General features: G+C 39.8%; 1 protein-coding gene across 1 annotated transcript in view; it reads left to right on the top strand.

Annotated features, from left to right (window-relative positions):
• Positions 1–3,421: 3,421 nt before the first annotated feature.
• Positions 3,422–18,990, top strand: part of KIF6 (kinesin family member 6) — a 388,295-nt gene continuing 372,726 nt past the window's right edge. Inside the window, exons 1-3 of the mRNA XM_060162791.1 lie at positions 3,422–3,551; positions 7,377–7,486; positions 12,547–12,621. Of these exons, the coding sequence (XP_060018774.1) occupies positions 3,486–3,551; positions 7,377–7,486; positions 12,547–12,621 (251 nt within the window). The 5' untranslated portion in view covers positions 3,422–3,485. The remainder of the gene's footprint in view (positions 3,552–7,376; positions 7,487–12,546; positions 12,622–18,990) is intronic.

Raw genomic sequence — 18,990 nt, 5'->3', positions numbered from 1 at the left:
CACCTGTTCATTCCCATCCTCTATTTTTTTTTTTTTGCTTTTCTTATAATAGTACAATTTATATACAGTATAATTTACCCCTTTAAGTGTATAGATAAGTTCTATGACTTTTGACAAATGTACATAGTCATGTAACCACAACTAAAATCAAGATATGAAACCATTCCATCACCCCCCAAAAAACTCTCCCATGCTCATTTGTAATCAACCTCTTTCCCTACCCCCAGCCCTTGGCAACCACTGATCTGGTCAGTGGTTCTATCCCTATAGTTTTGCTTTTTCAGAGTGTCATGAAAGTGGAATTTTAAAGTGTGTAACTTTGCCTCTGGCATCTTTCACTCAATATAATAAATCTGAAATTCACCTATGCTGTTACAGGCATCAGCAGTCCATTTCTTTTTATTGTGTGGATGTACCAGTTTGTTTATCCATTCAGCAGTTGAAGAACATTTGCTTTGTTTCAGCTTTTGGCAGTTGTGAACAATACCACAATAATCATTCCTGTTTGCCTTTCTGTGTGAACATCAGTTTTCAATTCACTTAGGTAAACACCTAGAAGTAGGATTGCTGGGTCACATGGTAAGTATATATACAATTTTATATATAAGAAAGTAGAAGACTGTTTTGCAAAGTGGCTGGTCCATTTTGCACTCTCTCCTGCCATGTTTGAGAGTTCCAGATACTCTACATCCATGCCAACTCTTGCTAATGCCAGCTTATCTTCTTCTTTTTAGTCATTCTAAAAGGTGTGTAATAGTATCTGATTGTACTTTTAATTTTTCATTTCATTAATGATTAATTATGTTGAAAATCTTTCATGTACTCGCCATCCTTATAGTGGAAAATGTCTGTTTAATGCTTTGACACCCTTCGTAAAAAAACAAATCGGGTAGTTTGTTTTCCTATTTATTATTAAGTTTTAAGAGTTTTTAAGTATTCCAGATGCCAGTCCTTTATCAGGTATGTGTTTTGCCGCAATGTTCTCCCAGTTTGTGGTTTGTCTTTTCATTCTCTAAGCCTTTCTTCTTTTTTTTTTCTAAGCGTTTCTTCTTAAAACCTTTTTATTTTGAGATAATTGTAGATTCACGTGCAATTATAAGAAATTACACAGAGAGATCTTGCATCCTCTTCCCCCAGTTTCTCCCACTGGTAACATCTTTCATAACTATAGTGCAATATCACAACCAAGGAATGAACGTTGATACAATCCGTCCATCTTATTCAATCTTACTAACCTTTCAGCAATTTTATATGCACGCGTGTGTGTGTGTGCGGTTCTATCACATATGTAGATTTCTGTGCCCACCACCGTAGTCAAGATACAGAGCAGTGCATCACAAAGATCCTTGTAGAGCCGTAGCACCTCACCCGACCCCCCCGCCTCCCTAACCCCTGGCAACCACTAATCTGCTCTCCATCTCTACAATTTTGTCATTTCAAGAATGTTATATAAATGGAATCATACAGTATTTAACTTTTGAGTCTGTTTTCTTTTACTCATCATAATTCCCTGGAAATTCATCCAGGTTGTTATATGCATCAGTAGTTTCTTCATTTTAATTGCCGAATAGTATTCCACAGTTTGTTTGACCATTCAGTGGTTGAAGGACATCTGAGTTGTTTCCAGTTTGGAGCTATTATGAATAAAGCTGCCATGAACACTCATGTATAGATTTTTGTGTGAACACAAGTTTGCATTTCTCTGGGATAAATACCCATGAGCATAACTGCTGGATCTTATAGTAGCTGCGTCTCTAGTTTTGTAAAAAACTACCCAACTGTTTTCTAAAGTAGCTGTACAATCATCTATGATATGTTTCACATTATATATTCCCACCAGTAATGTATGAGTGATTCAGTTTCTCTGTATCTTTGTCAGCATCTGGTTTTGCGGCTATTTTTAATTTTAGCCATTCTGATAGGTGTGTCGTGATATCTCATTGTGGTTTTTAACGTGTATTGCCCTGGTGGATAATGATGTGGAACAACTTTCCATGTGTTAACAGTATCTTTTGAGGAGCCCCTCTTTTCTTTTTGTTATTTACTTATTTACTTACTTATTTTCCAGCTTTACTGAGATATAATTGACATATAAGTTTAAGGTATACAATGTGACAATTTGATGCATGCATATATTATGAAATGATTATCACAATGAGGCTAGTTAACAACTCTATCACCTCATTATTACTTTTTTCCTGAAAAGAACATTTAAGATTTACTCTCTTAGCAAATATATAACATGATATTGTTAACTATAGTTACCATGCTGTATGTTAAGTCCCTTGAACTTATAACTGGAAGTTCCTACCCTTTGCCCAATATCTCCCCATTTCCCCCACCCCCCAGCCCCTGGAAACTACCATTCTACTCTCTGTTTCTATGAGTTCAACTTTTTTTGATTCCACATATAAGTGACAGCATACAGTATTTTTCTTTTCCAACATATTTCACTAAGCATAATGCCCATCCACGTTGCTGCAAATGGCAGAATTTCCTTCTTTTTTGGCAGAATAATCTTCATATATATCCCCATTATAAACATAAAACATAATAAATATATAAAATAATATCCCATTATACAGATCACATTTTCTTTATCCATTCATCCATTAGTGGGCAATTAGGTTGGTTCTATATCTTGGCTAATATCGCTGTGTACATGGGAGTGCAAATATCCCTCTGATTTCAATTCTTTTGGATATATACCCAGGAGTGGAATTGCTGGATCACATGGCAGTTCTATTTTGAATTTTTTAAGGAACGTGCACACTGTTTTCCATAGTGACTGTACCCACTCACATTCCCACCAACAGTGCACACCGGAGCCCATCCTTTCATGCCAGGACCACTGCATGGGAAACAGTCCCCCTTCCTCCAACTTTGGCCTCTTCCAAAACAGAACTAGATGAGGTGCCCTTCCACAGAACCCCGCGCTACCCCAACATAACTTGTAATTTCCTATTAAAACTCTGTCTCCTTCATCAGACCCTAATCTCCAAGTGGGCACAGGAAGTTTTGCTCAGCTCAGGATCCAGGGCCAGTATATTGCTGTCACAGATCAAGTGCCATTTCTTCAATGAATGAATAATAAAAACCAGAATGACTTCAGTGCTAAAAAGAGGTGTTGGCAGAGACAAAGAATGTATTGAAGAACTAGCAAGGCACGACGGTTATCACCCCGTTAACCACTCTCCAGGCCAGCTCTGGCGTTAAGCCAGAAGCCGGACCTCACCATGCGCATGCGCAGCTCTCCCCGCTAGGCTCTGCCCCGCCCCACCCTCAATCCTTCCCTTCGGGCCTCCCCAACCCGTCAGCAACCAATCAGGGGGAGGAGGCGGTCCTGGTTGGCGCGGTGCTCCTTGGGTAGTGTCCCTAGTTACTGTTGCTAAGGCTTCGTCTCGCCTGAGGTGGCGGGAGTCAGAAGATTTGGGAGCCGCGGCCTGAGAGAGAGGTCAAGGGTCAGTGCAAGAACCGGGGAGGAGATGGTGAAGCAGACTATCCAAATTTTCGCCAGGGTGAAGCCCACTGTCCGGAAGCAGCAACAAGGGGTACGGTCGGAGCAGCACGGGCGCCGGCGCGGCGGGGCCTCTCAGACCGGGGGAGGGGCGGCACGCGAGGAGCCTGGGCCGGGGTGAGTGGTTCGGCGCCAGGCGCTGGATGCGGCCCGGAGCTCAGCACACTTGGACACGGAGCCCGGGCAGCCTCGCAGACTCCCGCGCATTGCGGTCAGGGGCGCGGACAGACAGACACCCAGTACACTCCCACCCAACCCAGCCCTGCGGGTCCAGACTAACCTTCACAGAGCCACATGCGTACCCCCGGACACACATGTTCATGCAGCGGCAGACACGTGCACGTGCAGGTACGTCTGCGTGTACGCTCACGTAGACTGCGCCTCAGCTGTTCACCGTTATTGCACCTTTCTGGAAGACAGTCACACAGCTGTGCCCACCCAGGTACACTCAAGCTTCTCTTTCGTCCTCAGGCAAAACGTGCAAGCAAGAGAAACGTGCCTATCCGTGTCTGAGATGATAGGACAATAGTTACAGATAAAGATACGCAAAGCATACACGGTGCTCTGCCCGCAATGGGCCCTTAGAATTCGTTGACTAACTGTATTGTTATCAGGAACAGAAGCGTGAACGTTGACATACACTCATTACAGATATGGATAGATATTTATGCATCCTGACACAGAATACACATAAACTTTTTATTCAGAAAACATTAACTGAGCATTACTAGGTGTTTCCTCTAGGGTGCTAAACTCGAAAGGGTACAAAGAAGGTTAAGACATGACCCTTATTCTGAGCAGAGGTATTGTACTTTGAATGCTTCTCAAACATTGTTTTCTTTCCCTGGGAAGGACCATAGTCATTCTTACCACTTAGATGCTTTGTCTGCATTATCCCTGAGTCTCAAGAGAACTCCGCAAGATTGATGTCATTTTCTTCATTTTATAGATGAGGAAGCTGAGCCTCAGACAGGTTAAATAATTTGGCCAAGCTACCCACCTACTGAGTGGCAGAACCCTGATTTTAATTAAAGATTTTTTTTTTTCCAAAGCTCTTGGCTCTTGGGACAAAACCTTTTTGCCTCACAAAATAAGGATATAGGCAAGGGCAATCTGAGTCCTGTTCACAAGTCTCTGGAATGGGCATATTATTAATAATATTTTATCTCTACCCCATATCTACACAGTGTGTATGTATGTATGTAACATCATAGCAGCTCATAATTTAGCATTTGCCTCATGTAATTTATGTATTTAAAACAAGGAGAATATAGTGTCTTATCATCTTCAGTCTTTTCATTCGTGGAATACATTTTAGGAAAAGATGCATGAGAAGACTCCAAAGAAAATATTGGCTTTTTTTTTTTTTTGAATTTTAAGGAATAAAGAGTATAGAAAGGAACCATGGGTATCATCCCATTTTCTCTCCTCCTACATTCATTTTCAAGAAGGGTTGTAAAAGTGCATCAGTTATAAAAATTATATGTAACATTTCCCTACCCCCCCAGCCCTCCTCAGATTCTTAGCTAAAAATATTGAACTTGTCTACATTGACTCAGCAGTCAGAAACAGGTGCTTGGATATGGTAACATGAGAAGATGGATAGAAGTGGGACCGGGGGTGGTGGTGGGTTGATGGAGAACGCTGGATTTAATTTGAACTTCCTCTTTCCTTAAAATGCAATGTTTGAATATTTCAGTGCACCTCCTTTTGCATTTCTTTGGTGCGATTCGGTGGAGTGCTTGTTTGCTACTCCAGGAAGTATTTTTAGGTATCATAGTGTATTTTAATAATGTCAGATTCTTACCGAGATGCAACATTATGTCGCATAACACAAACATAAGAGAACACAGATGAACGAATTTTGAGTTCATCTGTGCCTGGAGCAGAGAGTATCCCTGCTCTTCCTTAGAAATCCCACTTTTAGCACCCTATCCTTTTGCCCCCCAAAGACTGTGTGGTTGTTTCTCTGACTAGAAATGCTCCTTGTAACATTAAACCAAGTGATTCAAAGGTGTGTTTTTTTTCTCTTCATTTTGTGGCTCCATTACTTCATTAATCGTATTCCCTAAGGCACTATATATTAAATTATGATAATTTATAGATTAATACATTAAAAGGTACATAAGAAGATGCTCTGTGATCATTTTAACAATGGCAATGCTTTTCATTTGTATACTGCTTTGTATATTTTGAAGTATTTTCATATTCATCCTTGCATTTGATCTGTCTCCTATTAAAAACAAACTATCTCACATATTTTTATGACTAACGGTAGAAAGCCAATCTATTAGAGTAAACAAGTTTTTTCATTAGGGACTTTTCTTAATGCCTCAAAGAATGGCTTAATGAGAGGAGTTGAGGGTCACAGTAGCTACTCTAATTATTGATCCTTTTTCTCTTCTGAGTACTGAGTGTTACAGATTTTTAAAAATGTTACGGCACCCCTCACTCCTTTATGTTTTATGTCTTACACACTCCTTTAACTCACCTGTCTAGCCATTAACCTTTTAAAAAAAATAATGTAATGCCCTATAGTATGTAATTTTTAAATGTCTCTTGAGAAAACCTAGCCAGAAAGCCTTGGACCTGCTGCCATTACTTTCTACAAATAATTTTATTTTACAGCATGACTTTTCTTACATGAGCTCCTCACATTTTAAATGAGAGGGCTCAATAAAAATCTGCTTAGGAAAATTATTCAGACTTTCTGGAGATTTAGATAGGCTTTTACTTATTTAAAAATATGACTTTTCCCCCATAATCAAGCATCTAAATGGGTCTTAAACAGGAAGTATTGCCTGTTAGAAGGAATTTTATTTCTTGATGAAAGACAAGAAATCTTTTTTAAAAACCTCTAAATCTAATGACTAACATTTTTTATGGTGCATTACAAAATGCTTCCATTTCCATGACATCCTTTGAGCCCCACAGCAATCTTGTAATGGAGGCAATTCTGTTTTCTTCATTTTATGTATAAGGTACCGAGATTCTGAAAGCAGTGGCTGGTCACACAGCTGGTGAATTGAGATCAGCGTTAGACCCAGGTCTTTGGACATTGAATCGTAGACTTTTCTTTATTCCCCATGATCTCTTTATAGGCTTGACTCTTGCTTTTCCTGGCCAATAAATAAAGGAGTAGGTAACCAAGAAAAGAATCAGGGAATATTACAGTTGTAAAGGTGGTTGGTTAAGACCCTTCATTTCCATATCAGCTTAAGGAGGTTAAGTGATTTCTCCCAGGTCATTTTCTAATTAGTGGCTGAGCTGGGAGGAGAATCTTGAAAATGACATCAAAGACATGAATTACATGTCTCCTTTGAAACCACATGTCTTTTATCAGACGCTTGAATATGTCTCGTGGAAACGTTTACTTCTTTGAACATAACTTGAATTAGGGCATTCTTGTGAGCTCTCTGAGAAGGCTCAGACCCAGTCCTTTCATCTCTGTGTCTAGCATTTTGGAAATGCTCAGAAATGCTTATTGGTTGTAGTAAAATGTTAATTTCTGGTACATAATTCCAACATAATACTTAGATAATATGTTGTTGTCAGGGCTATTAGCTTCTCAACAATGGAGACAGACACTTGATACTCAAATTTGAATGTTACATCATTCAAAGAGGATTTGAGCTTTGATTGGGCATTGATTTCGGTTTTACCTCTTGTTCAGTTCCATATATTTGTTTGAGTGTGCACAGAGTTTAAAGAGGAAAATTATCCAAATTGTGCTATGTTATGACTTTTTATCTGAAAAGTGCAGTTTTTTAAACACCATTACAATGCATGTCATAATAACATGGTCATTGTTCAAGCCATAATTTTACCATTTTATATTCACTTGTCTTCACATTTTCAGATTTATTCCATAGATGAAGATGAAAAATTAACACCTAGCTTGGAGATCATCTTACCTCGTGATTTGGCAGATGGATTTGTGAATAATAAGCGAGAAAGCTACAGATTTAAGTAAGCCTTTCTCTTTTCATCTTCATTTCTGTTTTACTATCGAACTAATTCTTGTACTGCGTTAATAGCCACTGTGAAATCATTGGCACCATTTCTTGGGGAGAATGTAGTACAGTTCTCTATTTTTTAAAAAATTTATTTAATTTATTTTATTTTTGGCTGCGTTGGGTCTTTGTTGCTGTACGTGGGCTTTTCTCTGGTTGCAGTGAGCCGGGGCTACTCTTCGTTGTGGTGCGCGGGCTTCTCATTGCAGTGGCATCTCTTGTTGTGGAGCACGGGCTCCAGGCACACGGGCTTCAGTAGTTGTGACACGTGGGCTCAGTAGTTGTGGCTTGCAGGCTCTAGAGTGCAGACTCAGTAGTTGTGGCATGCAGGCTTAGTTGCTCGACAGCATGTGGGATCTTCCTGGACCAGGGCCCGAACCCGTGTCCCCTGCATTGACAGGCAGATTCTTAACCACTGTGCCACCAGGGAAGCCCACAGTTCTCTATTTTATCTAGTAGATAGAATTCAAGTTGTCTTTTCATTGCTGTGCCCAAAGTTAAAAAGGGGATATATTTCTGTATCCAACAGGATAGCCCAAGATCTCAGCCTTTCTTTACTATATCTGTTTATCAAGTGTTATCTTTTTCCTTTTTGGCCCACTATAGTTTAGCTCTTATAAGAAGTTCAGTGCATGACTAAACTTTATTAAAGATGTGTGCTGTATAGGTGAGCCTTCTTAATAACATAAATGGTATACTGACCTCAAGTGTACATATGTACGCTCTGTATCTGTACTGTCCAGTGTATCAGCCACTAGCCACATGTAGCTCTTAAGCACTTGAAATGTAGCTGGTCTGAATTGAGATGCACTGTAAGTATGAGATATATCAAGGATTTTTGAAGGCTTAGTATGAAATAAAAAGAATATAAAATAGCTCAAGATTTTTTTTCATATTGATTACATGTTAAAATGATAAAATGTTGGATATATTGTGTTAAAATATATTATTACAAATAATTTTACCTGTTTCATTTCACTTAAGAAATGAAGCTACTAGAAAATTTTAAATTACACATATATGCATATTTATGTGTTACATTTTATTTCTCTAGCACAGTTCAGAACTGTATGGTTCAGGTGGAAAGTAGCAAATAGCTACCCCTGGATTGTCATCAGTGCCCTTTGTCTGAATACTATTCTAGTAGCCAGGCCTTAAATTTGGGGATTATGGCTGTTTCATACTGCCTTTATTTTCCAGTTTCAGATGACATCATTTCCTTTAATCCCCACTTTTGATTTCTGGAGAAGTTTGAGCCCGGGTTAAACCCATATTTAGTCTCTGGCCTAAATTTAGGTAGGAGATTCCTGGGTCCTGCTGAAGGAATCCTAATTGCTCTCTTGCATTCCTCTCTATGTTGTTTTTCATAGGCCTTATTTTGAGACTATTCCTGCCCTTGCCCTTTGGATAAAACCATCTCAGATATTTTTTTGTGTTTCTCTCTCTCTTTCTCTCTCTCTCTACTTCTTATTTCTCCTCCCCCCTCATTATTATTGTAATTATTGTTATTATTACTTTGTCTTATAAAGATTCTCTTTGGTCTTCACAACTCCCCGCTTTGTCTATCATGTATATATCTCTCCCAGCGCCTCCACCCCTTCTTTTCTTGTGTCTCCTTTTACAGTAAGTACAAGCAGGATGGCTAGCACAAGGTTACATGGTGAGATGGTCCTAACCTGGTCTTTTTGGCTCCTCTTTGCCTTTCATTCTATCCTTTAAGGAATAGCCTTCTAATATATGACTTACTTTTCTGAAGGGGCATTCTCCCACTGGTGTAAGCATGCTACATACCTTAGTAGCTATGACTTAATGACAGAGACCCTAGGCCTGTCTCCACAGTTTGCTAAAACATTTTATTCAGCATGATTCTGTTTGAATGCTAAGAAACAGTTGGCCATGTTTCTATCCATCGGCCCTGTCCAAAGTACTCTGTGTGTTATGTAGATACAAACAGAGTGCAGTTTAAACACGTGCTTATTGAAAAAGTGCTATCTGCTTATTTTTAAATCTCTTAATCATTCTTTCTAAATCTCTGAATTAAAAACATTGGTTTTAGTATTTTAAATAAAGAAATTAGTAAAATACATATGTTCAGAGAGAAATATTTAAGCATTTTAAAGGCTGTTTTCTCCCAAGAAAATTAATGCAATCAATAAATCTTTATTAACCATCCACTGCATGCTGTTTTAATGGCTAGGAATACAGCAGGGAATGCCACCAAGCTTCTGCTCTTAGGTGCTTACATTTTAGTGGGAGGAGATGGACGGGCAAGGTGTATGTATCAGAAAGTGTTGAGTGCTGTGGAGAAAAATAAGGCAAGGAAAGGTAACAAGGAGTGCTGGGATGAGGGGCAGCAAAGTGGAGGGGTGGCTGCAATATTTCACGGGGTCTTCAGGAAAGGTGTACGTTTTAACAAAAACTTGAAGGTGGTAAGGAAACGAGACATTCAGATACCTGGGGGATGGGAATTCCAGGCTGAAGATATAGCAAGAGCGAAGTTCCTGGGATGGGAGAGTACCTGGCACGTTGGAAGAAGAGTGAGAGATCTGTGTGGCTGGAGGAGAGTAAGCAAGGGGGCTGGAGGGGAAGAAGAAGGTTAAAGGGGCAGCAGAGTGGACAGATCATATGGAACTTTTCCCAAAGTGCTGAGAGAAGGTAATGGGGGGTTGTGAGCAGAAGAATGGAATAATCTCACTTATGTTTGAGCAGGATCATTCTTGCTAGCATGTGGAAATAGACTGTGAGGGGGCAAGGGAGACCAGGCAAGAAATTGTGGCAGCTTGGGCCAGAGTAGTAGCAAGTGGAAATGTTGAGAAATAGTTGGATTCTGGATGTATTTCGAAGGTCAGAGCTGACAGAGTTTGCTGATGGGTCATATATAGAGTGTAATGGAAAGAGAGGAGTCAAAGATATACTCTAAGGGTTTTGGACTGAACTTTTAAAAGGATGGAGGTGTCATTTACCAGGATGAGGAAGACTGGGAGGAACAGGTTTGGGGTGAGAAGAGATAAGCAATGACCACATTTGAAATGGTCTTTAGAAAAAGCCTACACAACCTCCTAATAAATGAAAGGACCTGCTAGGAATCAGGAAACCTACACTATGTCTCAAGGCACATTATAGATTAGCTCCACGGCCATGAGTAAGTTGCTTTATCTCTCTGGGCCTCAATTTCTTCCTCTGTAAAGGATTAGATTGAACTTATTAAACTCTTTGATTCTATTTTGCTCTTCAGTGGTTTTCAGAAGACAGCTGATCATAATGACTTTCCAGATTACTATACAACTGCATTATATAAAGTAAAATGTTTGGGGGTGATGATATTTTATGTTTAATGCACAATGTGTGATTTATTGAAACTCCTGCCATCTCTTTGGTTACATGGTGGTAGATGTCATTCCTCTTAAGGAAGTGGAGTTGGGAATGGCTAATTCATTCGCTCAGTCATCACCAACCTGGTAAAAGAAGCAAAACAGCCTTAGCATCATCACCTAAAAGCACCGCTGGGTCTGCGCTCAGACATCACAGTGGGTAGTGCTCTGGAGAGCATATGAGCAGCCGTGTTATCTCAACATTCCTATCTGAAGCCCTCATACACCTATAGGGTCTTGAGGAGTGTTCTGGGCACACTCAGTAAATATTGCTGAAATATAATCTGGCCCGCTAAATGAGTACCCAGAGTGCCTTACAATCTCTCTTTGTATATAGTTTCATTATTTGCTTCTTCAAAAGGGTGGTTGGTATGCTATAGGAATCTTTTGAAATTAATGTTGATTAAAGACAATGAATTTCATTCCATTTCATATCCAACCCAGCTCCAGACATCCTCCTGAACTCCTGAGTAGTGAAAACAAACCTACATTTCATGTAGTCTCTACTTTACTTGAACATGTGCCCAACTCACTTGTGTGGGCAGATACACACACCAAAGGTTCCTAAGCACTTTGAAAGCTGCTTAGGATTTGGGTGTTTCAAAGGTTTTGCTTTAATGTACCCCCTCTCCCAATTTTTATTCTGAAAACTTTTAAATATGCAGAAGAGGTGGAGGAATGATGCAATCAAATCTCCTTTACCCTTTGTGGGAAATTCATCAATTGTTAAGGTTTTGCCCTCTGTGCTTATGCATGCACTCTCTCTCTCTCTCTCTCTTTCTCCCCTTCTCCTTGCCTTCTCTCCTTTTTTTACTTTCCTTCCTGTTTGTATTGCTCCCTGTCTGTTTCTTCATGATGTTTGAATGGGGGCTATATTTGCTGGTTGTGAGTTAACACATTGTATAAGGATAGGTTGTGAGTCTCCCCCCAGGTTTTCAGCTGTGCTTGTGATCCTGTACTAAGCTAAATCAGGGTGCCATCGCAAGAAGGGTGCAATGGATACCATCCCCCCTCCCCATGGCTCGAGCCTTGCCAGTCGGATCAAGATTTCCTTTATAGGACAGGTCTATCTTAATTTACTGTTTGACTTTTGACTCATGATCAACAAAATGAAACAAACTGTGCTAAGAATTAAGTAGCTGATACTAGGTGCAGTACCTAATTAATGGAAAATAAACTTCAGTTTAAAACTTTAAAACTAAGTTCAAAAATCATACATTTCACAGCTGCATTCTTTTCTTACAGGTCAGACATCAGAAGTTCTTTGGCTGTTTACATCCTGTTCTTGGGTTTCCATTTCATGCACTTATCTAGATTTGAATTTGATGCCAATTGCAGACACTGTCCCTCTTGAGAGCTAAAAAACACACAGTTTATTATTTGGTTCAAAGCTGCTGCGGTTTTTCAGAGGGATTTATTGTGCAGATCTTGTCAAAGCAATACTGTTTACCCACCATTTGTATACAGGGGTACAAGAGTACAGTGTGTTTGGGGCTACAGGGCAAACATTGTGTTAGGTTAGTTAAGCCCAGTGATGTAAATATGAGGTAATTTACAAAGCTTTCAGGAGAAGAAAAAGTATGTATTAATCCAATAGTGTTTGAAGGCTCAAACTTTTAAATAATTACTGTTTTCACATTTGCAGATTTCAAAGGATTTTTGATCAGAATGAAAAGCAAGAGACCATTTTTGAAAACATTGCCAAACCAGTTGCTGAGAGGTAGGATTTCCTATATTTTGTTCAGTGGGTTAGTGGTTTTTCATCTTGCCTTCAATTCTCAGATAACTGTGGTAATGTGCTTCAGTATATCAATTATGTACTCAGGCTGTAGGGCATGTGATGATGGCAGTACTAATACCTTCTATTGTTACACCTTGTTTGTTTTAGATTTAGATTCTGAGCCTCAAAACAAACCAGTGAGATAGACAGAATAGCTATTACTACTCCCATTTTGAAAGATATGTAAATCTCTGAGGATTAGAGAGATTAAGTAGCACTGCTCAGGGTTAGTGGCTAGTGGTAGCAGAGTCCTAGATGGTTGTCTAACTGTTAAGTCCAGTGCTGTTTTCTGAGTACAATGTTTCAAACATATGGTTAGACAGATGAAGGACTGTGACACCTGGGAGGCCTAATTCTGGTTGACCCAACTCTACCTCTGTGTAATAACTCTATTTCGAAGCTTGACTCTTAGCTTAGGTCCCTTTTGTTTCTGTATACCCAGGTAGTTCCAGGCTGCTGACTACTGGAACCAAACTCACATGAGAATAAATGATTCCGAATAAACTGGAGTGCCATTTTATTAATATATGTTGGCAAAGTCTCCTTGAGACTAGACTCTCAAGCCCTTAGATAAGCACACTCTCTTTCTGTAGGGAGTCTGTATGGGAAACTACTAGTGATAAGATTGCTTTCTGATCCTGAAATCATTTGGGTGATTTTATGACCTAATTAACCCCAGATATATCTATCTTTACTATTCAAATGAAAAATATGTCTGCTAAGTAAACCCATTTTTCAAGTCCACGGATCAGTACACCCTCAACTACGACATTGCTGAAAATATATCGACACACATTGTCTCCCAGACTCCTATCTCATGAATCCTACTCAAAGCACGCCCTTCTCTCTTTTGTTCCAGCTTTATTGAGATATAATTGACACATGACATTGTGTAAGTTTAAGGTATATGTGTTGATTTGACACATTTATAAGTTGCAAAATGATTCTCACCATAGTATTAGCTACCACCTGCATCTTGTCACGTAGTTCCCATTTCTTTTTTGTGGTGAGAACATTTAAGATTTGCTCTCTTAGCAGCTTTTAACATTTATAAATACTATTAGCTACAGTCACCATGCTGTCCATTAGATCCCTAAACTTGTTAAGCCCTTCTCTTTTTATACTGTCTTCCGTCACAGTGGGTAGAATATAATTGAGTAGGCTTAAGCTATTTTAGTTGTAGTCACAATCCAACAGCATCTCTTTAGACTAAATTCAGGTCTCCTTGACTGGATGTCACACATTTCTAAAATTCTCTTCTTTTTAGTAATGTTTTGGGTTATGTCATTTTTCAGGTAGCCCATCCCATGTGTTTTATTTTGAGCCTTTCTAAAATCATTCGGGGAGGGGACCTTAGTTTGTGTTTCATGGATGTCTGTTTTTCCCCCCCCATTACTGACTGCCTCTCCCATCTTGAGCCCACTTCCCCCTTGAGCCCTTGCTTTGCCCTCTGACAGGAATTCTCTTCCTTCAGAAATCTGCTTAGTTGCTTCCTCAGCTCTTTTGAAGTCTTTGTTCATGTATCCCCTTCTCAGGAAGGCCTTCCTTTATTAGTACCCGATTGAAACTGCATTCCCTGTCACGCTTCCCTATTTTATTTTATTTGTTTGAGCACTTATCACCGTCTGACGTACTATATAGTTTACTTACTAGTTGCTTTGTTTGTCTGTCTTCTACTAGAACAAAAGCTCCATTGAAGGCTGGAGATTTATTTGTTTTGTTCACTGACTTGACAAAGATGCCCAGCCCGATGATGACAGGATTTGAAAAATGACAGGCAAGAGCATTTTTATCCAGGCTGCTCAAGTTGGTCCTAGTGAATCATATCTTTCATCAGTAGGAAGCATTCCTCATTGTCCTTTTTAATACTTTTATTCTTGTATCCCATTTTTCCTGAAACTATTTTTGCTATTTTTTTCATTTTAGCCTTTATCTGCTTTATCTTTCTCGATCTCTTAACTCAACTTCCCTGTGTCATTTTGTCTTTAAATATAGGTCTGGTAAATAAAATATATTTGGCTTTTGCTTTTGTAGCTAAACTCAGAGTCCCTGATATTTAATTGGTAACTTTAACCTGTTAATATTTATTATTATTACTGTAATAGTGTTTGGAGCTATCCTCTCAGGTTTTTTTCTATTTATCATACTCTCTATTTTTTTCCCTTTCATGCTGTTTGTTGGTTTGACTGTGCTCTTTGTTGCTTTTGCCACTTTCCATTTTCTCTCTCAAGGTGTACACACCTCTGTGTGGTTTAAATTCAGATATTAAAACTTATTTGTATTTTTTCTCAACATCTGAACTTCCTCCATCTGCCTGCCTGTCTGTCTCTCTTCTCCCCAGGCAGGGACCTTAGCACACTTTTACTTTGCCTTTCCTACTTTCCCAGCACTTTAGGTATTGAGATCTACTGATAATTTTATTCAGGATTGTCGAAAATCATTTTCATTATCAGCATTTGCTTAAACTTATCTCTAAGTTATTTTTCTTTGCTTTTCACTGTTTCTTATACTTATGTCTGTTCCTTGGATTCCCTTTTAGTTTTGCTGGTAATCATCTTCTAATAAGTTTTTAGAGAGAGTTCAAGACTGGGGAGCTTTCTGAAGCTTTTCATTCCCCTTCACAGTTAAATGACAGTTTGACTGGGTATAGAATTCTAGGTTAAAAATTCCTTTCTCTCATAGCTATGAAGATATTGCTTCATTGTCTCTTTGTATGCAGTGTTGCTGAATAGATGTCAGTGTCAATCTGTCTCTTATTTCTTCTTAGGAAATACCCTTCTTTCCTGGATGTTTTTAGGATTTTTTTCTTTTTCTTTTTATGAAATTTTGTATCAGTGAGTCTATTGATTGTCTAGGTATGGCTATTTTTTCATATAATCATTTATTCTTGTCTCTCATTCAGCCACTTCAATCTAAAAACCCTTATATTCAAGCTCAGGGGTCATCACATTGCTAATTTCTTTGATGATTCAAAAATTAATTTTCTTCCCTCTAACTTATTTATTCTTTCTTTCTGGAACTTCTGGATCCAGAACTACCAGTTATATCCTTCCAGGATGGTGGTTTGCTTTTCAGCCATGTATATTCTCTATCACCTACCTCTTAAATTTTTAGTTTTTACAATTTTAGTTTTCATTTGTAGGAAATGAAAAAAGGCTATTCTTGTTTATTCATGTGATCTCCTCCCTTTTCCTTCTGGAGAAAATTATCTTTCTTGGAAACACTGGCTTTTCTTTCTATGTACTTTCTCTTTATGTGAATGTTCTTCTACTGTTGAGTTTGGTGCGTTGCTTTCCCAGTACAGACTTTCCTCGGATGTTTGGTGATTCTCAGTGGTGGGCTCACCTCTGTCATTTGAGAGTGCTGTTGTCTGTTTGAGAATGCTGTTTCTGTTCACTGTGGCTCCCCTAGTGTCTGTGGTGAAGGAATGGTGTGCCCTGAGCTTGTCTGCTGGGTGTGAGAACACTCTTTCCTCCTGGGTGTTGCTCACCACCAAGGGCTCTGCTCAGCATCACTAATCCAGGCTCCTACTCTGCAGGAAAGTGTTCTTCAATAGTGGATGGACAGGGCTTCCCTGGTGGCGCAGTGGTTGAGAGTCCGCCTGCCGATGCAGGGGACGTGGGTTTGTGCCCCGGTCTGGGAGGATCCCACATGCTGCAGAGCGGCTGGGCCCATGAGCCATGACCGCTGAGCCTGTGCGTCCGGAGCCTGTGCTCTACAACGGAAGAGGCCACAACAGTGAGAGGCCCGCGTACCACAAAAAAAAAAAAAAAAAAAAAAAAATAGTAGATGGACAGATGGAGGCAGACTCACGTCTCTCTCTGATTCATCTGCAGAGGAGAGGGTTATCAAGGAAATTAACACTAAACTAAGAGCCTGGGGGAATCTCTGTTTTCATTGCCTTTAAATATGTCATATATAGTATGTTCACACTTTAGGAAAGTTTGAATTGTGGGACTTTGAATGGTAAAATACAAGGTATCAATAAAGTCATTTATACACAATATTTGAAGTAATATTTATCCCATAAATTGAAAAATATATTTTTAAGAATTATATAATTTGGCAGGCCTGGTGAATGGAAGCTGTGCCACTTTCGATGTTAAACGGAAGTGCCTACTGTTCTGGTGAAGGTTAGTCTCCAGGAACACATGCTCAGTGTAAATCCAGTTCATCTTACACTGCCCCTTGAAGGCTGCTCTACTGGGTTAACCTATTGTAGCTTAATTCTGGTTACTGTGTACAATTAAAGCTAAATAAAATTAATCATATTTCTTTCCAAAATTCTGTAGTTCAGGAATCTTACTAATTTAGACGCATCTTTCCCTACTTAACTCAAATCAGTGATATGACTCCATGACCGCAGGACTGCAGGACTGGTGGTGAGAATTTATAAAGCTCTAACTTTGTATCATGGGAAATTAAAAGAATCTTTGTGGTTATTTGTTCTTTAGCACATCTCCACTAGGAAGTACATTCCGCCTCTTCTGATCTTTGAAGGTAAAAACCGCCTTCTAGCATATTCATTTTGCTCACTGGTTTTGGAATAAGTTTTTGGAAAGGTAAAATTTAGCAGGTGCACAGATGCGTTTAGTGTATGGCGCTGCACCACATAAAAGAGGTTGTAGCTTTGCTTGATATTTTACCTGGTGTTATGCTTTTCAAGCTGGAGTGCATTGATCTTGGGAGTATGTGGTGCTCTGTCAGGGATACCTGAAGCCACAAGCTGAACGCAGCACATCATTCTGGAGTGTGAATTTTACTTAAAGATTTAGGCAGAAAACTTTGAAATCTAGACTTTTCGGGGGTTTTATCACATGCACTTGTAAATCTGCAGAACCCCAGTTTTCCAGCCAATCTTATGCTTTACCTAAAAGCTTGGGGTGTAGGAAATTCATTTTAGGTACAGTGAGTGCTTTTGGAAAAATTTGGAAATTTGGTGTTAGAGAGGAACATGGTTTGACCAAAATGAATAGGGCGCACACTGCCAGGAGGACTGGTTGCGCCCAAGATACAGGTCCCCATAGCTGGCGCCACTGGGCAGCTAAAGCCTCTGCACTGCAGCAAGGCCAGCCAGGATGGTTTCTGAAAACCTATTGCGAACCATTGCTTTTTAACCTTTGATTTCACGAATGATGAACAATATCAAGGGCAGCCTTTCAATTTATGAGAAGAAGAGGGTGAAGGGGAAAAGAAAGCTCCCAGGGCTACCACCTCAGACTTGGAGAAGAATGTTGGAGAATACCTGTCCACCTGTGCTCTGGCTGGGGGGGAGGCCAGGGCTTGGTAGAGGGATTTCCTCATGGGAGGGGCAGTCCCACATTCCAGTGGGGCCAGGGCCAAGCCCAGCAGGGCTCTCACCTGTGCCCTGGGAAACAGGCTTTGCTGATGATGCTGTGGGTCACATAGCTTGCCCAGTCCTGCTGCACAGGCAGAAAATAGATCCTGCACCTTCAAGACAAGAGGTCCAGAAAGGGAGAGAAGGAGGGCCACAGAAGAGTATTTAAAATAAATCTTATTAGCCAGTTATTCACCTCTGTGTACTCATGCTTCTACCTCATCTGGCTCAAAAATTTGGCAACAAGTAGAATAATCTAATTCTGGCCTCAGCCCTGTGATGAACTCACTATGTGACTCTGGGTCAGGCCTCTCACTTCGGAACCAGTTCTACCATCTGAGAAAGGGTGATGCTAATAATATTACATTTACCAGGTTGTTTTGAGGATGAAAAGAAACAATGAATATGAATGTACTTTGTGAACGTCAATGCCCTGTTCAGTCTGAGGGTTGAAAAGTTAGAAATCTTTATTCTTTTTGCCACTTTAAAACTATGGCCAGTCACTTCTGTCTCCAGACAAAGATGAAGTCGACATACTTCTCTCTAATCCTCTTACTAAGTACAGCTAAAAGCTCTGGGCGTTATATATAAAAGAATATAAGAAGACCCTGAAAGGTGGAGATAAGAAGGTAGACTGGCCAGGGGACTTCAGGACCTAAAGGAATGACACAGCCATGAGTTCCCTGTGTTTTTTTTGTTTTGTTTTGTTTTGTTGCTTCATGTATCCCAGACTGGATGCTGGAGAAACTGGCAACCCAGAAACACCAGTAGACTTAGACAAAAGTGCCAAAAAACTTCTGCTCTCTATAGCCAAGTCACCAGGAAAGGGGGCAACCCAGTGAGACAGAAACTTTTAGATACTGGTTGCCCTGCTCCATCCAAATACCATGGAAAAACTCATGGCCCCACCCTCACCCAGACAGCAAAGGCCGGGCTGTAACAAGGCACCCCATTCTGCTGCTGCCAGGGTG

The sequence above is a fragment of the Lagenorhynchus albirostris genome, chromosome 10 (assembly GCF_949774975.1).
Source record: "Lagenorhynchus albirostris chromosome 10, mLagAlb1.1, whole genome shotgun sequence".
Lineage (NCBI taxonomy): Eukaryota > Metazoa > Chordata > Mammalia > Artiodactyla > Delphinidae > Lagenorhynchus > Lagenorhynchus albirostris.
Note: the sequence above shows the minus strand (reverse complement) of the source record. Positions and strands in the feature narration are given on the sequence as shown.